Below are 18,054 nucleotides of genomic sequence, written 5' to 3' on the forward strand. Positions count from 1 at the left end.
TCTTCCAGCTCCTCCTGCATTTCCCAGCTCCCAAGGCGTGTTTTCCCTGAGACAACTTGTGCCTCTTCCTGGGTATTTGCAAGCAGGAGAACATCCTCATGTGCATGATTTTCCTGCATCCTTAAAAGCAGCACCAGCAGGAACTCCTGTGCGAATATCCCTCCCACACTGTTCAGGAACCTCCAGCTCCCCGGTGCCCCATGGAAGCCAGCCGCTGGCACAGCAGGAGTGAGCACCACCGTGGGGTCAGGTGGGGGACAGAGAAGAGCAGGAGCAAAGTCTGCACCTCTCCTGCTATTTTAAAAGCAAATACAGCCTTGACAAAACCATGGCTACGTTTCCATAGAAATATTTCAGGGGAGCTGTGAAAGATACTCTGGGAGCACTGCACAAGTGGTGAGGTAATTAATGATGGAACTGCAGAAAAGCAAAAATATGAAGCCAGAGGACTTAACTCAGACTTGCTCATGGCTCAGAGCAGGGCCAAATTTTCAGCCTCATTTAAGTGTGGGTTGGCACTCCAAGTGATCTGCAGGAGCAGAAAGAAGAGATGGTGCCTGAAGTGAGATCTCAGCAGTAGCAGCAGCATCCCCCATTTTGGGAGGTTTGGGTCAGGATCTTTAGTGAGACAGAAGTAACAGAAATATTGTGATTTAAACCCACTTCAAAGCATAAGCATTTTCCCAAAAGAAAAATGTGCTGGGTTCCTGGGCATCTCAACACAGTATCAGTGAAGCCACAGCCTGCCTCCAGCCAAACCTTGGGTTTGAATCCCTTTTGGATCAGTGTTTTGGGATTGGGTCAACAACCCACCACGTGCAAATCATTGCCTGGCCCCACAGGGCTTGCAGGCAAACAAGCAATGGTGCCCTTAGTTTGACATGATCCACTTTGGGATCCTACCAAAATGATAAGCAACCCAACAGGCCCCTGACCTGGACCACAGGTGGATTTTGGCAAAAAATTTTGAGCAGTGAGCTCAAGCTGCTTTTGGAACGATCAGCACCGTGTCAGAGCAGGTGGGTGTACGTGACCCATGGCAGGTGAAAGAGCTGCGGTGGTGAGATGGATTTTAAAATACCAAATTCTCCTCCAGTTGCTCCCTTCCATGGTCAGGCATGCTGGGACCCCACGATCCAGAGCTCAGAGGCATTTTTTCATAGCAACATTTATTGTTTTGGAGTCATTTTCTATCCCGGTCCTCCCCGAAGGCGTCGCGGTGGCTGCTTCCCATCGCAGACTCATCGGTGCCATCTCGTGGAAACGGGGACAAAGTCCTCCTGGAACAGCTGCCAAGCAGAGGAAATCCAGACCCACGTCCCTGATCCTGGCCGGCAGCACGTCCAAAGCAAAACGAACAGCCCGGAGAGATGCACTGGGGACCAGAGTTTGCAAATGTGATTGTATTTCCTGAAATTTAAAACTGGTGGGGGGAAAATTACTCGAGGCTGTAGGAAAGTCAAAACCCATCAGGGCGGGCTCCACTGTACAGCTGGGGAACAGCTCTTCAAGAGAAGAGAACCCAAAGGACCTGGAAGAAGAGGGAAGAAGAGAGAGGTGTGTGGGGCTGGATGTGAACCAGCACCCAGTTTCCCAAAGGGACATAATCTTCACGGTGCAGCACAGCCCGTGCACAGCATGGCACCGATGCCTTGGTGGGGGTTTCTGATGGAGAAGGGAAGATCCCAGGAATGGGACCATCCTTCAGGTGTGAATGGACACCTTTGCCAAACCCCAGCCTGGTGCTGGCTGCTCTTGTGGCATCCACCGGAGACGAAGGAATGAATACTTCTTTCCCACCTCTACCCTCGTGTCTGGCTGTGTGCTGTTAATAATTTAAAGTAAATTTTCTTAATCCACTGGAGCTGATTGGCTGACTCAGCAGGCGTTGGGGGCTGCTCTAAAAAATTTATAAGGCTTTTGCAAGATTGCAAGTGGAATCCAGGCTGCAGATGCTGAGCTGGGGGAATTTGAACTGCCTGCTGCCCTTCTGCACTTGGAGGGGAGTTAAAGCATCAGCCACAACCTCTTGTCAGCCTGGGCAGGTCCCTGCAGAGACCGGGCAGAGGCCACACGTCACTGGTGTGCAGAAAACCTCTCCAGTCAGGGCAGTTGCTCTCCCATGGCTCCGTCATCTGTCACCAGATTTTGCTGAACCCTAACCCCGCAGGCAGTGAGGTCCTGCCTGTCTCCTGCTGACTCAAAAGTCTTGGTGGCATCTGGAGCATTTCAACAGCATTTGAAGACACACCCCACTAAGGAAGAAAAGCAAATGAACATCTCCTGACCTCCCATTCCGTTTCTGCTGCCTTGGATGTCAATGTCACTGACTGCCAGGGAGGCCAAGGTGCCCTTCAGCCCAGAATTCCCAGAGGACATCACCCAAGGGGGTTCTGCCATCGCCTGCTGGAGATGGAGGTGCTGAATCATCTGTGGTAGAGGTGGGAATGATGCACATGCAGCACAAAGTGACTACACGACCTCAGAAAGGGACTTCATCACTGACCAATGTCTTTCCTTGTGTCCCAGCAGGTGCTTCTCTTCTCCTTGGGAAGCTGCACAGCACATTCCACCGTGCAAAGCTGCACTGCCAGTGGGCAGCTCTCCATCCAGCATGGGTGTGAATCACCTCTGCTCTGCTTTCCAGCCCAAATGTCTGGGCTTGGCCTCTTTCCTGAGCAGATCCACACAACATTGGGCACCCAGGTCTGAGCAGATGGGGCTGGGGCCATCCCCACAGCCTAGGCAGTGCCTGGCCCAGTGGGGATGAGGAGCTCTCCCTGGGTTTAGCCTCCTTGGGGCTGGACACAAATGCCTCAGACTAAACCTTCTTAGGAAAAGAGGGTGGGCCAGACCAAAAGTTGGGGCAAAAGGCTGATCAGGGCAGAGAACATCCTATGCCTGAGTGGGTCTCACCTCTCCATCCTGCTTCCATCACACCCCCTTCACAAAGTCCGTTAGCCACCCTTGGCCCCAGAGCTACAAATTCAGAGAGGAGGGTGGCAAACCAGGCCCTCCCCTCTCCCCCCTGGCATTTTGTAACATGCCAAGGAGCAAACCTGGGAGATTTTCACTCATTTCCTTTAACCACCTCCCTCTGCATTCCCCCAGTGTGAGATCCACATTTTCAGGTGCATCTGCAGCCAAGGGAGCACAAAGCAGCAGCTCTGGCCCGGGCAATGCACCACGTCCCATCCTTCTCTTGGCCTGTGCCTTACCCTGTGCAGAGATATTGCTGAGCTGAAGAGAAACTGGAGCTGTAGCACAGCCCAGCGTCCAGCTCTGGGCCAGACCCCGCCCTTCTGCCTCGGGTACCATTTGGCCACCACTCCGATGTTTTATGTAGAGGTACAGCAGCATCTTCAAATAACTCATTTCAGCTCTGCTCACAAACACTCCTTTGCTGCCTACAAATTTAGGATGGCCTGGTTTTGCTTAGTCTAAATGATTTGCAATCACCCCGTGTCTGGCACTATTCTCGTGCCTTATATCTGCTAAATGTTCTCTGCAGTCCTGGCCAGCCACAGCCGAGCACTAGAGTGATGAGTCTGGAAGCAGCCAGGCTTTGGGATGGGGGTACAAGCAGGGGAAAGAGAAGAGGAGGATCCCCAGATATCAGCTTTGTGGGGATGTGATGGGTGTGACAGCAGTTACTTCGCACAAGCTGCGGGTTTCTGAGCTGGGTTTTGGTGTGGGGCGGCAGTGCAGGGGACACAGGAGTGTCTGTGCCAGCCCTGCCACTTCTCGTACATCAGCGGGATGGGAAGATCCTCTCCAACGCGCGCCAGCTCCTGGGACACAGCCTGGAATTCTCCCCCAGCACCGACCTGAAGGACTGCGGCGACAAGAGAGGGCGGTTCGTGCCAGGAGGGAGGCGGCTGCGATTTATGGGGCCGCAGCGGCCCCTCGGATGCTCCGAGTGGTTCCCATTAGAGCGGTGTCTGGGAGGGAAGCGCTGCCGCAGGTCGATAGCTTTGGTGTCCTCCCCGCCCGTAAATCTCCGCGGGGACCACGGGGATGTGCAGAGAGCGGGGACAGGGAGGGGCGGCTGAGGCTGAGCACGTCTCCAGGTGCGGCTGAAGCCCCTCTCGCGGGGTGGCCCGGGCAGCCGGGCTGTGCCCAGCTGACAGCTCCTGTCAGGCTACAGACACAGCTCAGTTTTAAAGCTGCCTCCCCTGCTCTGCCCGCACACACAGGCGAGCGCACAGAGATGCTGAATGAGAAGTTTTGAGGGCACATCCGGAGCGTCCGGATGCCCAGAGGAAAGGAACAGCCTTTGGAGCAGCGTGAGCAAGACAAAGTTGCGAGAACAAAGCAGGGGCTGCATGAAAATCAGGCTGGAAGTGAGGAAATGTCACCCTGCAGGCACAGCACCCGCATTTTTGCCTGGGGGAACGTGCCCAACGTGCTTGATCCTGCTTTGTCCAACACCAAGATCCCGAGATGTTTAGCAGGTGCTTCCCAGACAGGATCCAAAGTGAGCCCACAAAGAGGCAGTTTCATGATCAGTAGAACCAGGGGTGTCCATTTTCACATGGATTTATGCTTTGAATAATGTCCTGTGGGTTCTCTGATGTCCATTATTATCGTGCCCATGCATCACCATTTCCTGCAGTGAGGAGATTTCTGCCCTCTCTCTCATCACATATCCTCACTCAAAGCCATCTGAAACGTCCCCCCTATCTTTAATAAAGAAGATAAAAATTGCCCAAAAGCTCCGCAGTTATTAAAGGAGGGAAGGGAGATGCAGATGCACATACACCAGCTTTCCTAAAGACCTCAGGTTAAAGATAAATAAATCATAAACCCTTGCCCTTTCACGTTCTTTTGATTTCCCAGGTGTCCAGGCTGAAAGACTGAAGGAAGCCTGCAACAAAAGCCCATGGTACAGAGAAACTACGAATTTAATTACTTTAAGAGTTTTTCTTTGCAGATGACACATGGTGTGTGCTGTGACAGAGGCAGGAGCATGGAGACAGCCACGTCTGCCTGGCAGCTCCCCAACAGAATACTTCCATTTTTCAACCTGAAACGTGGATCAAAAGCAAGCCTCCTAACTAAAATCAAAATCTAATATTCCTTCTTTAGCATTTTTGGAATGGAAAAAAATTACATGGAAAAAAATGGAAAGCAGATTTTTTTTAGATTTGGAAGGATTTTTTTTAAATCTCTCTCAATAATGAAGGAGTAAAATAATTCACCTTAAATCTTTTCAGTATTTTAGTAATTGGGTTTGGTTTTCTTACTTGCAAAATCTGGAGATTTTGACATTTCAGCAAGAAACAAAAAAAACTGGAAAAAAAAAGCTTTTGCAACAAAAAAAGAAAACAATTTTTTCACCATGCAGGTTTAGACTTTTGCATCTCCTCATGCTGCTCCTCTCCTGCTGGCAGAGACCCTCCCAGCCAGCACTTTGTACCCCCTTTCCCTGCTCTTCTCTAAGGAATACCCCATCCCTGGGACAAGATACAATGGGATTATCTCTTTCACAGACCCCTTGTGATCCAGCACAGCTCCCCAAGTGCTGTAACCCCAACAGAGCTGGAATCCCCTCACATCCTGCCCCAGCATCTCCTGCCCTATACACCAACCCCCCTTTTATGCCCCCAGCACCTACCAAGGTTGGGCTCTAGAAGGTCCCTCCCAGCCCAGGACACCTGGGACCATTTGGAGCCCATTTATTTGAGCTGGTTTCCCTTCCACGGCAGGATAAAGCACAGAGCAATCTGATGTGCCCCTCCTTGCAGAGATGATGTGTCAGAATCAGCTATTTCAGTATGGGCTTGTTTCTTTTGGATGACAACCTCCAGTCCCTAAATATTCATGCAGGTTTTGATTCAGCTTTGAAGCTGGTGGGAGGCCGGTGCTTGAATGGGAACAAAGCACCTAATGGGCTTTATGGGACTGGGTCCCAGCCAGGATGCAGTTATGGTTCTGGGAGGTGCTTTACTGGGAGCAGAGCCAGTCCTTAGCTGGGTTCCAAGCTCCTGAAACCAGGCAAGGCAGGAAGAGCTCCCAGGTGAGACCAAGCTTGGTTTTGTTGCTGTAAATTGGGTATTGTGGAGAGCCCAGCGCTGGTTTGGAGACACGGGAAGGGGGCTGCTGGTGGGAAATGTTCTCCATCTCTGAGTGGTCATCCCCAAGGAGCTTGTGGTGGCCATCAAGGTGTGGGAGGAGGTCCTGGTGCAGCCTTGTCATGGGGAATGAGGTCTAAGAGCACTGAGGTGATGGATATTTGATGGTGTGGCTTTGGTCCTTGTGGGTGCAGGACGAGGCGAAAACCCAAGGAGGTCAGGAGGAACAATGTGAGCACTGGGAGACGTGAGGGATGACTAAGAGAGCTAAATTTACAGAGTCTGGGAAAAGGAAGGCTCAGGGGCAACTGTGGTCACGGGCTAAAAATACCTTCAAGGTAACAGTATAAATGAAGAAAGGGAATTACACGTGGTCCCAAAGGAGGCGAGGGCAGGAGATGGAGCTGGAGGGCAATGACAGAAGCAATTGGGGCAATGGAGGGTAGAGATGGGGAAGAAGACCTGGCCAGTGGGGAATTTGCCAGAAGGGTTTGTGGGGGCTGAGCAGAGCAGAAGCAGAGCAGTCAAAAGGTGACAGGGAAATGGGCTGGGTGCTGGTCCCTCCGTGACTTATTTTATGCTTTGTGGGTGCTCTGAGAGTAACACAATTTAACTCAAGAGAATTCACCTTAAATTTGATTTTTTTCCACTTGTTTCTCCTTCCACATGCCCAGTCAAGTAGATGTTCTTTCCAGAAACTGGTTTTCTTTACAGTCAGGCCTCCACAGCACAAATTAATATTTAGATCGCAACAATTTTAATCACCCTTAGAAAGGAGGAATATAAATTTCTAGTTAAGAATGGAGTGTGTGTGTGTCTCCTAAGTCAGTTCAGTGTAACTCGGGGAGATTTCTGTTCATACAGTCAGACACTTCCAGCTGCAGCTCAAGCTGATCTCATACAGCAGGATTTGTCGTGGGTTTTTCTGGAGCAGCCTCCAATGAGGTCAGTGCTGTCTGAGAACAGGGCAGGAAGATAGATGGTGGCACAGAAATTTTGCATCCAATAAATATGTAATATAAAATAAGCAGCTCTGTCAGCAGCAGGATGAAGGGAGCCTGGCTTCTTCTTATCAGCATGTTGCTTGCAAATTCTGATTGAGGATTTTTTTAGTGACTGGGAGGGGTGGCCTCCTCATGGGTACCTTTTCCTGTGCCTGGTAAAGATGAGAAAGCACTTTAAAATCCCCTTTGGAGGGGGAAGAAGGAGACATTGGGGAGCCTCTGTCTATCAAGGCTTTTAATGAAAATTGATAGAAACTTAATTAGCATTGAAACTGATGACTGTCAGATTTGATTTGAACTGGAAAACCATCTGGTGCATCTTCATTTCAGGTGATTAAAAAAAAAAAAGTTAAAAAAATCAGTGGCGATACTAAGGTTGTGACTGATTGCCAAGAGCAGCCATTGCTCTCTGCCCAGTTTGAGCCCTCTTGCTCTCGAGGTGATCCTTCTGCACCAGTGTCCTCACCACCGTGCCAATCCTCTGCAGCTCTGCCCACATCTCCCCCTCCCAAATGTGGAAGCTTTGGCTGAGCATTACCTTCTATTCTAGCCAGAAATGTCACACTCACCTTTCTCCTTTGGAAATCTGTATTTTAGAAATCTAAATTGTCTCCATCTGTGCACGTGAATTATCTTTCCTACAGCATTTTTTTCCCTGAGGGCTGCACCTTATGCTGGAGAAGCATCCCCTTCCAGGTTGAGTTCCTTGTATGAACCAATCTCTCTTGGGTCAGGGCTGCTGGTTTCGAAGCCAAAACTGATTTGGCATGTGTTGGGGAGAGTCAAGCAGGGAAGAGACACGACTAATCAATAGACAGGGGCTCTCAGGGGCTGTTTCCTGCTCAGAGAAGAGGATGGGGTGGTGGGAGGTGAGGGGGAGCTGAAGCACAGCGAGATGGGTGGACACTGGGTGCAGAGAGACCGAGCTGTTCGTGTCTTTTCCCTTGGCAGGTTAGTGCTGCTGGGATGTTGCAGCATCCTGTACGAGGGGAGGTAAAGCCATCTGCTTTAGGGTTTGAAAATAGCTCTGGGAGAGAGCTGTGAGTTACAAAACCCAGGCTATGGGTAGCACAGTTCACACAAACCACCAGCTGGGTGGGGATGGAGAAAGGGCTCCCGTTCAGTGTTTCAAGCAGAAATTTATCCCTGGAGTCATTCTACATATTTTACACCAGTCATTTCTTACTACATCTCAACAATTGCCAGGGGACAGAGCATGGACTTTCTGTATCTTAACATGGATTGATGGATTTCATCCTACCTTCAGGGTCTAAGCTATCTGCCATGGTGTTTGTGTTTTAAAGCCATCACGAGTGTTGAAAGCAAAGGACTGACTCAGTAATTCTGTTTGTTTGTGGAGACATAATGTCCTTGGATCAGATAAAAGCACCTTCCCACTGCTGCTTTTATATACCTCATTAATTCCCAGTGTTAATGGCTGTGTCTTGTCTTCTGCCACCCAGGAGAAGTGGCACACAAGTGACTTCATCTCTGAAATTACCTGCTGCAGGCTCTGTGCAGGACATCACAGCTCAGTAAGTGTTTGTGTCCCAGCTGTTCCCAGAGACTGCTGCTCCTCTCAGGGCTGCAACTGGCCAGGCACTGGAGACTGGATCAAGGGACAGCTCCTGTGAGCTGGTGGGGTGGGAGGTGGGGGTGGAAAGGGGAAAGCCATGTGCTTCTGAACACTCAACTACAGCTGGTGGTGCCAACCCATGGAATAGTATCAAAATTGAGTTAGAGATGCCCTAAGAGTCCAAGGTGAAAATAAAGAAGGGGTGAGGCTAGAACAGGCCTTCATCCACAATTTCAGGCATTTTCCATCTCTCAAGGACCACTCTGATCACAAAAGGAGGCAATCTTTGATGCCACCTGCTCTCAAGGCTTGTCTTTGTGGATTTGCCTCCCTCCCAAGCAAAGCAACAATCCCTGACAGTCCCTACAACCACGCCGTGCCTTTCCTCAGCTCCCCCATGCCTTGGAAAGGGTGAGATCCCACCCCTTACCTTTCCCACTCCTGATTTCTGGTGGTCTCAGAGATGCAAGATACCAAAGCTGTGCTGCAGTGTGACACTGCAAATGGCCAACTAATGAGGCAAAGACGAGTGCGTTGAATTTAGATTCTTCTTTAGGGCTCACAGACTATTTGTAATCTTGAATTTGTTAATTGAAAATTGCTTCCTTTGTTTGTTGTTGGCCTTTTTGTGGAGGGGGATATTTCCTGCTTTGGGACTGCGTCACTGGATCTATAATAATGCACTTTGTACATTAGTGCCAGGCACATTTGTAATTGGCCACCCTATTAAAGAACACTAATGATCTTACAAGTGTTCACAAATAATGAATAGAATGGCCCCTCATTGAATTGAGCAATTTATTCACTGACATACTTGCTGATCTGTTTTTCCAGTATTTAACCCAGCTTTAGTTTTCTGTCTGCCTTGCAGAGATGGCTTCTCTTTCAGCCATGTGTTGGAGAGAATATGGGTCACAGGAAACGTTCTGCTCATACAAAATGTAGGGCTGCTCCACGCTCGCTCTTCTCTCAACGTGCATGACAGGGTTTGGGGAGTGAGAGGCAGCAGCTTTAATCTCAGTGCTCCTCTTATCCATTAGTTCTCACTGGGATCCTCCTGAGGAATTAGGAGAGGACCAAAAAGCCAGGACTTGAGAAGTGTACTCTAAAAGGTTATGTTGGTTTTGTCATTTAAATATGAGTTTCAGGAAAAGCTGGTAACGGTACAGACTGGCAGGATTGGTTTTCCAATGAAACATAGCCCTGGGTGGCTCCTGCAGCCATAAAACTCAGGGTCACCATTTTGCTGCTTCCCTACTAACATTGTGTGGAGGTATTTGTGATGAAAGGAGCACCTTATCTGAGCTTGCAGTTCATTTTACATACAAAATGTTTTGTCCTGAAGCCTTGTTATACTTAAGAAGAACATGCAGAGGTGTGCAGTTCACAGAGCACTTGTGATTTTTTGGGTTGTAAGGGACAGAACCATTACTGGGAAGGAGCTGATGATCTTTGGCTTGATTTTATTTGATTGCAGGTCTTCCCATTGCACTGCTAAGAACCCATTCCATGGAGGATAATTATGAGGGGCAGGCACCTCTGTCATATCTTCTGCAGTCTCCCTGTCTTCTCCTGAGTCCTGTGAACGTGTGTCAGGAGGAAATATTCCTTGGGGCAGAATCCAGCCATGGTGTAAGGGGGAAAAATGGTGCTACTGGACCATAAAGACTGGGGTGTTAAAGAGCTGATTTGTGTCAGCACATCTGGAAATGGACTTTCTAGGCTGGGAGTTGGCTTCTGAACCCCTTGGTGACCACATCATGATGGGGTTCCAGTGCGTGAAGGAAGCTGAATTTGGGCTTCCAAGATGATAGGTTGGGCCTTCGGGAAGCATGGAGAAAGGGAATGACTTTGCACACTGGGGTTTGTGAGAGGTGGAGCAGGACTGTTGCCGAGTGGGCTCATGAAGATGGGGCATGGATTGGGTCCCTCCTGTGAAGCTGCAGCAATGTCTGCACTCGCTGCCTGTGGGACCACGGGGATGGGCATCCCCTCCCAGGGTGCTGCCCAGCCCTTCCCGGGGGTGCAGAAGGAGCCCTCTCCGTGGTGATTTTGAGGGGGTAACAGAGCCTGGTTTTGGGAGCGGACACTGGGTTGGGGGCAGGGGGAAGATGTTGCATCTTGATCTGAGAGTGGGATGTCAGAGCCCGCTTTCGGAGGGACCTACCTTTGGGGGAACAATGCCAGACCCTGATTTTCTTGAGGGGCGCGGCCGGAGTCGCTTTTTTCTTAAATTCTGGGGGGAGAGGAATGGCAAACCCGGATTTTTGGGAGTGGAGGCAGCGCGAGAGGCGGCTGCCGGCGGGGGATGCCAAGGGTTAAGGGGGCGGGCGGCGGCGGGGCGGCGCTGGCGGAGCCGATTGCAGCGGCTCTTGCGGCTTCGGCTGCGCCGGGCGCGGAGCAGCGGCGGGGAGCGCGGGCGGAGCCCCCGCCGGAGCCCCCCGCCGCCCCCGGCCCCGCCGCCCCCCGCCGCCACCATGGTGCAGAAATCCCGCAACGGAGGCGTCTACCCGGGGCCCGCCGCGGAGAAGAAGCTCAAGGTGGGCTTCGTGGGGCTGGACCCGGGCGCCCCGGACTCCAGCCGGGACGGAGCGCTCCTCATCGCCGGTTCCGAGAGCTCCAAGCGGGGCAGCATCCTCAGCAAGCCCCGCTCCGGGGTCTCGGGCAGCGGGAAGCCCCCCAAAAGGAATGCTTTTTACCGCAAGCTGCAGAATTTCCTCTACAATGTGCTGGAGAGACCGCGGGGATGGGCTTTCATTTACCACGCATACGTGTGAGTAAAAGGGTGGGGGGCAAACCTGATGGCAGAGACCCCCCCCCCCGTTCGGTGTGCCCTCCTCCACCCCCTCAGCCCCTCAAATGCGCCGGAGAGGAAGGATGCTCCAGCTGCAGAGCTGGTGCGGGGAAGGGATGCCGGGTGCCAGGGCTGGTTGGGGAGCCCCGGGGGATGGCTGAGCCGCTGCCCCCCATCCTCTCCCAGAGCGGTCGGGCCGCCCGGCCGGGCCGCCGCTGCATCCCGCATCCCGCATCCCTCGCCCCAGCCCAGGCGGTGCCCGGGGACGGGGCGGTGATGGCCATCCGGGGAAGGGGGCGGGGGCGAAGGAGCTGCCCCTGCAGAGCTGGGGGGTGGCTCCCGGGAGAGGTGCGATGCAAGGAGCCCCTGTCGCCCCCTGCCCGCTCCTGCTTGCGGGGGAAGGGGCTGTTCATGCGGTCGGTGCAGGGGGCTGGAGCAGCGGGAGTGATGGGTAGCGACTGTTCCTCCGTCTTGCTTGAAATCACCATAGCAATGCTGTGAGCAGAGGAACAAAAAGCTCTGCTCAGGCACCGTCTCTCCTCCCCCCCACCCCCCAGCATCCTTCCCTCCCCGGCCCCATCTTTGCCTTCTGGCTGGCTGCAGTCGGTTTGGGTCTGGGGTTGGTTCTGGGGCTCTGCTCAGGGTTCTGGAGGTATTTCTTGTCCCCCGTGGGAAGCGTCTGAATGGGAGATGTGTCTAGAAAGAAATGCTAATCAGTGTCTGGGGCTCCCTGCCTGTACGGCCGAGCGGTAAACAAAGGAGCATCCCTTGGGCGCACATCTCCCCCCTGGTACCCGGGTTTTGGGCAGAAATGGCCCCACTGACCCGCGTTTGGCAGAAGGATTCCCGTCTCTGAAGCATTGCTGCATAGGAGAGCAGATGACTTCCCGTTGTTCCCAGGATTGCGAAGGGAGGGTCAAGATAAATCTCGGTGTTACTGCAACTCCCTTCCCTCTGGGACTTTCCACAGTCCCACTGGGCTCTTCCGCAGGCCTGGGCTCAGGCTGGGGTGCTCCTACCCTGGTGCCAATGGTTTTTTTGTTTAGTTTTTGTGTTTTTCCTCACGGCCAGGGCCTCTGCTAGCCATAGCAAAAGGATTTTTGGGGCTTTTTCTGTTTTTTTTTTTCCCCTCCATCCTTTTGCTGTTATGCTGCTGTAAGATAAGGAGTTGGGATGTGCTTTCTGCTCCTCAGCCATTTTGTACAATGAGGCCTTCCTTGGAGGTGTTGGTTGGACCAGTTGGAGAGGGGAGATCCTGGCTGGGTGGAAGGGGGAGCTTTGCTGAGCATTGCAGCGAGTTGGGGTCCTTGGGGAAGCTCATCCCCCCAGGGAAATGGGAGAGGAGAAGAGAGAGCATCTGTGGAGCTCAGCTGCAGCTACGATGAGGAGTGTGAAGTCCAGCACTGGGCATCCTGAGCACCCTTCATGCTGCCATCCATCCTCTGGAGTTGTGGGTGGTTTGTGTCGCAAAATCTTCCAGAACCATGTGGAGGGGCCAAGTGTTCACGTTACGAGCTGGGTTATTGCCTGTGTGTGTGCACTGAGGGTGGGGACGTTGTGTGCAACGTTAAATGCAGGTGAGACCCCAGCTGGGGATTCTGGGGTGACAGTGACAGAGATGGAAGGGGCTGAAAGCCGAATGTCAAGCAGAAGGTGTAGCTTGTCCGTGAGGGTTTTACAAACATCTTTGGCTTCTTCAGCTGCTCTGTCTTAACTTCTGACCTGTTTGGTTCTCTGCGGCGGGGTTTGCTTGGGCAGCCAGGAATGCTCCCAGGGCAGGAGTAGGGTCACCCTAAACTGCCCTGTTCCCAGTGCCAGGCTGTTCCCAGTGCCCCCTGGCTCTCACCATGTAGCTGCATCCCCCCCAGCCCAAGTACCTGCATTTGTTCTGGGCTTGTGACTCCACTTGTATCCGCTGTGACACCACAGGGAGCCGTGCAAAACCAGCCTCTGCCCCCACCCCTCACGTACCTGCTGGGAAATGGAGGCTGAATTCAGGGCTGAAGTGGTAATTGCACCAATGTCTGTGAAGCGGCAGTGATATCATTATTTTTTTACAGTGCATTGGGAAGTTCTATGGACTCCCATGTCCTGTACCATACACATGATAGGTTTAGCCTTGGCAGTTTGCTGATACAGTGTTTGGAGAGCTGAAGGATATGGGAAACTTCACACAAAGTTACCAGGATAAGCTCCTGCATCAGTTATCCCCCCTTGCTGCCTGAATGAGTGTAGTGTGGCCTGTGCCAGGTCTGTGGGTGTTGGAATGGGTTTTGTAACTGGAAGTCAGTAATGCAGACAGGACAGATAAAAAGCTTATTCAAAGATGTGGGAGGATGACAAGATTGCCTCAAGGTCACAAAGTTTGTGTGGAAGAGCTGGAGCCATTCCCATGTCCCAATAACCAGTGCAGTGCCCTACCTGTGCTATTGGGGTCACTCTGTCTCCTCCTGCCCCAAACCCCAAACCCCATTTTGTGCCAAAGCCTGGAGGACAGAAGCACCTTTAGCCCTCATCCTGCAGGAATGGCAGTCCTGAAGAAGACTGTGGATGAGGATGCCCTGTCCTGCCACTGTCTTGGGCTCAGTCAGCCCCCCCTACTACCAGCACCGCTATTTCCCTGCTCCTGCTGCTCACAGGGACTTTCTTGCATGGAGATTTATTTCCAGTGTGAGTTTGTGATGCTGCAAGGCTGGGGTTTAGCTCGTAGAGATGCTCACAGGCTCAGCTGCCTTTCCAGCCATGGAGCTGCTCCGGGGCTGCTCAGGCAGCTCCCTGCATCCAAAGCCAAGACAAAAAACTACTGGGACTCTCCCAGTGTGGAGATGTTTCAAGAAATATGAGAGGTGCCTCTGGGCAAGTACCTCTGCTAAATTCCTGCCTGCAGAGGCCCAGGCTGGTTCTGCACTGGGCCACTGATGCTCTGCCTTGAGATGCCTGTGCAGGTTGCATTTATTTCCAGTGCTGCATCCTAGATCAAATCCATCTGATTTCATTCCCCACCTCTTCCTGCTGTCGATCATCTCCTTTCACAGCATTTCATGCATAAGAAATCAGGGAAATTCAAACCAGGGAAGCTCTCACTCCCCCAAGCCTGGTCTCATCTCAGATGTTGCCTCTCTAAAAGCGCCGTTACCTCTGTGAGCAAAAGCACGGTTTTATATTTCTGTGTCATGATTCATTTTTGTGCTTAATAGCTCTTCCTACACTGACACAACTGGGTGACCTGCTCTTGGGAGCTGTGTGTATGATATATATGATATATTTTGCACAACCCCATGGACAGCTGAGCCTGGTGGGCCCCATTTCTGAGTGTAGCTAGAGGTGCTCTCTGGCTCCCGGAGGTCTGAACCTCCCTTATCTCTCACCTTCGTCTGATATTTCTCTCAACATCTTTCTTTCTATTCCTCCCCACTTTTTTGGGGGGGGTTATTTGTTTTTTTTTTCTTGTTTTTTTTTGGCAGATCCTTAACAATGCAGCACATGGCCTCATTCTGTTCAAGGCTGAGCTGAAACTTCAAAAGTTGAGCTGTGTTGAAAGAGCAGGTCAGGCTTTTTGAGGGGTGCAACAGCACTTAGATCTCAGGGTAGCTCTCTGTACATGTGGGCATTTGGTTTCCAAAATTTTTCCATTTTATTACTCTGAATAATTTTTTTTCCCCTTCTAGTCCTTTTGGCTTGGTTTCTGTAACCTGCCCTGTGCTCAGGAAGGGCTGTAATACTTGAAAGTGATTTTTGTCCCTACCTGCCATCTTATTTCAGAGGGATGACTGTTCTGTGCCAGCCTTAGCAATGTACTTGCACTGGGCATCCCCGTGGTCTGAGGTGTCTGGAGACACATTTGCTGATCCCTGCGTGAGCTGCTCACGTTGGGTCCCTGAGCTGATGAAGGGGCAGCTTTTGGAGCAGTGGCACGAAAACAGCCTGGATTCAGGCACTTTTAAAGCTGTGTGCTCAGGAACTAACGTAATTCTTGCGTTTCCTACTTAGAATTTACAACCCTAATGCGTCTCTTTAACTGTGTTAAAAATAGTTTGGGTGCATTTTTCATCTGCATACTGTGCACCATACATTTAGTTAATTAAGCAAGTGCATGGACTTAAATTATAATAAGGAGGAACATTTCCTCCCTGTCTAATTCTATTAAAATTTCCTTGTACCATCCCCATCCCATTTGTTCTTCCCTTTTCACCCAGACAAGCCACCTCTCTCTCCAGTGTCCTGCCTGCATCCTGGCATGGCCGTGGCTGGCACGGGGGGAGCATGGAGAGTGGATGAGGTGCTTCCCTGGAGTTCCAGGGTTTCTCTTTGCAGAAGTGGCCTCTTTTGTGACCCCTTTCACTCCTCAGAACTGATAAAAGCATGGTTATTTCACATAGATCCATTCCCAGATAATCTCTTACATCAGAATTCGGGGTAAATGTGGTCTGACAGTCTCGATTGTCCATCCCCAAGCCCTGAGGAGTGGTGGTTCATGGGCAGCCCTCACCCACAGCCAGGGTTGTTGTGGGCAGGTATGCTGCCACCAGACTCAGCCCATCCAGCAGCGACGTACAGGGACCTCTCCTGGCTTCTCCTTCCCCCCTCCAGGTTGAGCGGGATGAAGGGGCCAGTACAGATCTCCCACAGGTGCTGATCTTAATGGACCTGCTGGGCTCTGACCTCCAGTGCTGCTGCCCTGAGCTGTGGGGTCATGTCCCCCCCAGGGACCAGGGGACCTTCCCTGTGGGATGCCTCATGAGCTCCTCTCCAGCTGCTTACTCAGAGCTTGGTGGGAGCAACCTGATTACAGTCGCTTTAATGTGTCACGTTCCAGCCATCACATTCACCCCACACTGACATTAAGGAAATGAAAAACAAGCTGGTCCCCTGGGCGACCTCCTTTTTGTGCTGCAACACACCTCAACTAGATGAGTCTCGCTATGGCTCGATGTATAAAAGAAAGGAATAACCCAAAAGGCAAGCCCCAAATCCTGTACTAAAGGGAAGATGGGCATAGCTCAAAGAGATATGGTAAAAAAAAAAAAAAAAATCAGGTTTCTTGATTTGTTTTTTTTTTTGCATTTCAGCAGAAGGAAGGGATGACAGGGTGAGACACGGTGTCATTCCTTTGGCAAGGCAGGGTGAGCAGGGCAGAGGGTTTGCCTGCCAGGCATCAATGGTGCTCACAAGGATACAAAGCATGTGAATGTAGTGTTTGGCTTCTGGGAGTTAAGTAGCTAACACTTAGCCCTGTATAACCATTTTTAAGGTAGCCCAAATGCTCAGCTGGTTTCTTAGTTCCAGAGGAACAGATTCTTCTTTAAATAGTGGTGACAGGGAGATGTGCCAGTCCCTTTTCCTGCCATGTAATCTCCTCTAGAACAGATATGGTAGAGCTGAGTGGTTCCTACAAAGGGTTAATGGCCTGTCCCTGTTGGTGTGATGGCCCTGTATATCAAAGAGAGGGGTCTCCAACACTGAGCTACACATTTCTTTAGAGCAATGCGGCGATTTTTAGCCCCCGATGATCCTAAAGGAACCACATTGCAAAACCAGATTGTTGTGGTGGTCTGAACTGGGTTTCATGGCTGTATTTAGGATGCATTTAGAGTGTATTTAGATGTATTTGAAGGGTGAGCACATGATGGCAAAACCAGGTAGCACAGAAGGACGGTGGGTGCTGGGTCCTTCACCACCATATATTTAAATGCCTCCTAGTCAGGTTACAAGACAAAAAGACTTGGGCTGTTCTGACAGTCACCTGTGACAAAAGATGATTCCACCAGGACTGCAGGAGTAGATCAATGTAAATTTCAATGTAAATCTTTTCTCCCAGTAAGAGCAAGCTGCGTGATGAGCAAGTCGTGGGAACTTGCTCAGTTCCTGAAGCTGTGGTGACCTCGGCTCCCCACGTGGCTCTTGTGGCCTTATCCTGGGTAAGCTGCAAACGCAGCCTCCTGTGGCACTGACAGCAGAGGTGTCTTGGGGGCGTCGTGTGCATTTATTGTGAGGCACTGAAATAATTACTCAGTGTTTGATGGGGAGTATCTCACACAAGGCACTGCCTGGGATGGCAAGAGCTGCTTCGTTACAGCCTCGGGGCTTCTTGGCTGTACAACTGCCAGCAGATGAGCAAAAGCAGAGAGTTCCTGCAGAACTCTCTGGTCTCTCTCTGGCATCACTCCAGCCTCTTAATGTGCTTTTTAGATGGGTGGAAAAGTTTTGGTGTTGGTAAGCATCCATCCAGTGATTTTTTTTTTTTTTTGAGTGGATTGGATATCAAAAGCAGCCTTTTGCAAGAAAGGAAGCAAGAAAACCTCTGGAATCTTCTCACCTCTTGCTCTTGCTGCTGTAGGGCAGTGATTTAAAGCTACATCAGAGTCACTGGGACTGCTGGGTGCAAGCCCTGTAACTGAGCAGTCACTTGATTTGTCTTGGGACCTATAACGTCCAGATGTTTAAGGTGCAGTGGGCTTTCATTGTGAATGTGGTGACACTCAGATACATGCTGGTTTCCTCGTGGAAATCCCACAGGAGCCTCAGTGCAGGCTTAGGTGGGCAGGTTTGCCATCTGGAGGTGTCCATTTCTCTCTGTTGATGGCAGAGGGAGCTGAAATTCCCTTG

At 51.2% G+C, this 18,054-nt stretch overlaps 1 protein-coding gene across 7 annotated transcripts in view; it reads left to right on the plus strand.

Annotated features, from left to right (window-relative positions):
- Positions 1–11,131: 11,131 nt before the first annotated feature.
- The window catches only part of KCNQ2 (potassium voltage-gated channel subfamily Q member 2), a 64,984-nt gene continuing 58,061 nt past the window's right edge, over positions 11,132–18,054 (plus strand). For all 7 annotated transcript variants that reach the window (XM_069034029.1, XM_069034031.1, XM_069034030.1 and 4 more), the window contains exon 1: positions 11,132–11,427. In XM_069034029.1, the coding sequence (XP_068890130.1) occupies positions 11,132–11,427 (296 nt within the window). The remainder of the gene's footprint in view (positions 11,428–18,054) is intronic.

The sequence above is a fragment of the Aphelocoma coerulescens genome, chromosome 20, assembly GCF_041296385.1.
Source record: "Aphelocoma coerulescens isolate FSJ_1873_10779 chromosome 20, UR_Acoe_1.0, whole genome shotgun sequence".
NCBI classification, from domain to species: domain Eukaryota; kingdom Metazoa; phylum Chordata; class Aves; order Passeriformes; family Corvidae; genus Aphelocoma; species Aphelocoma coerulescens.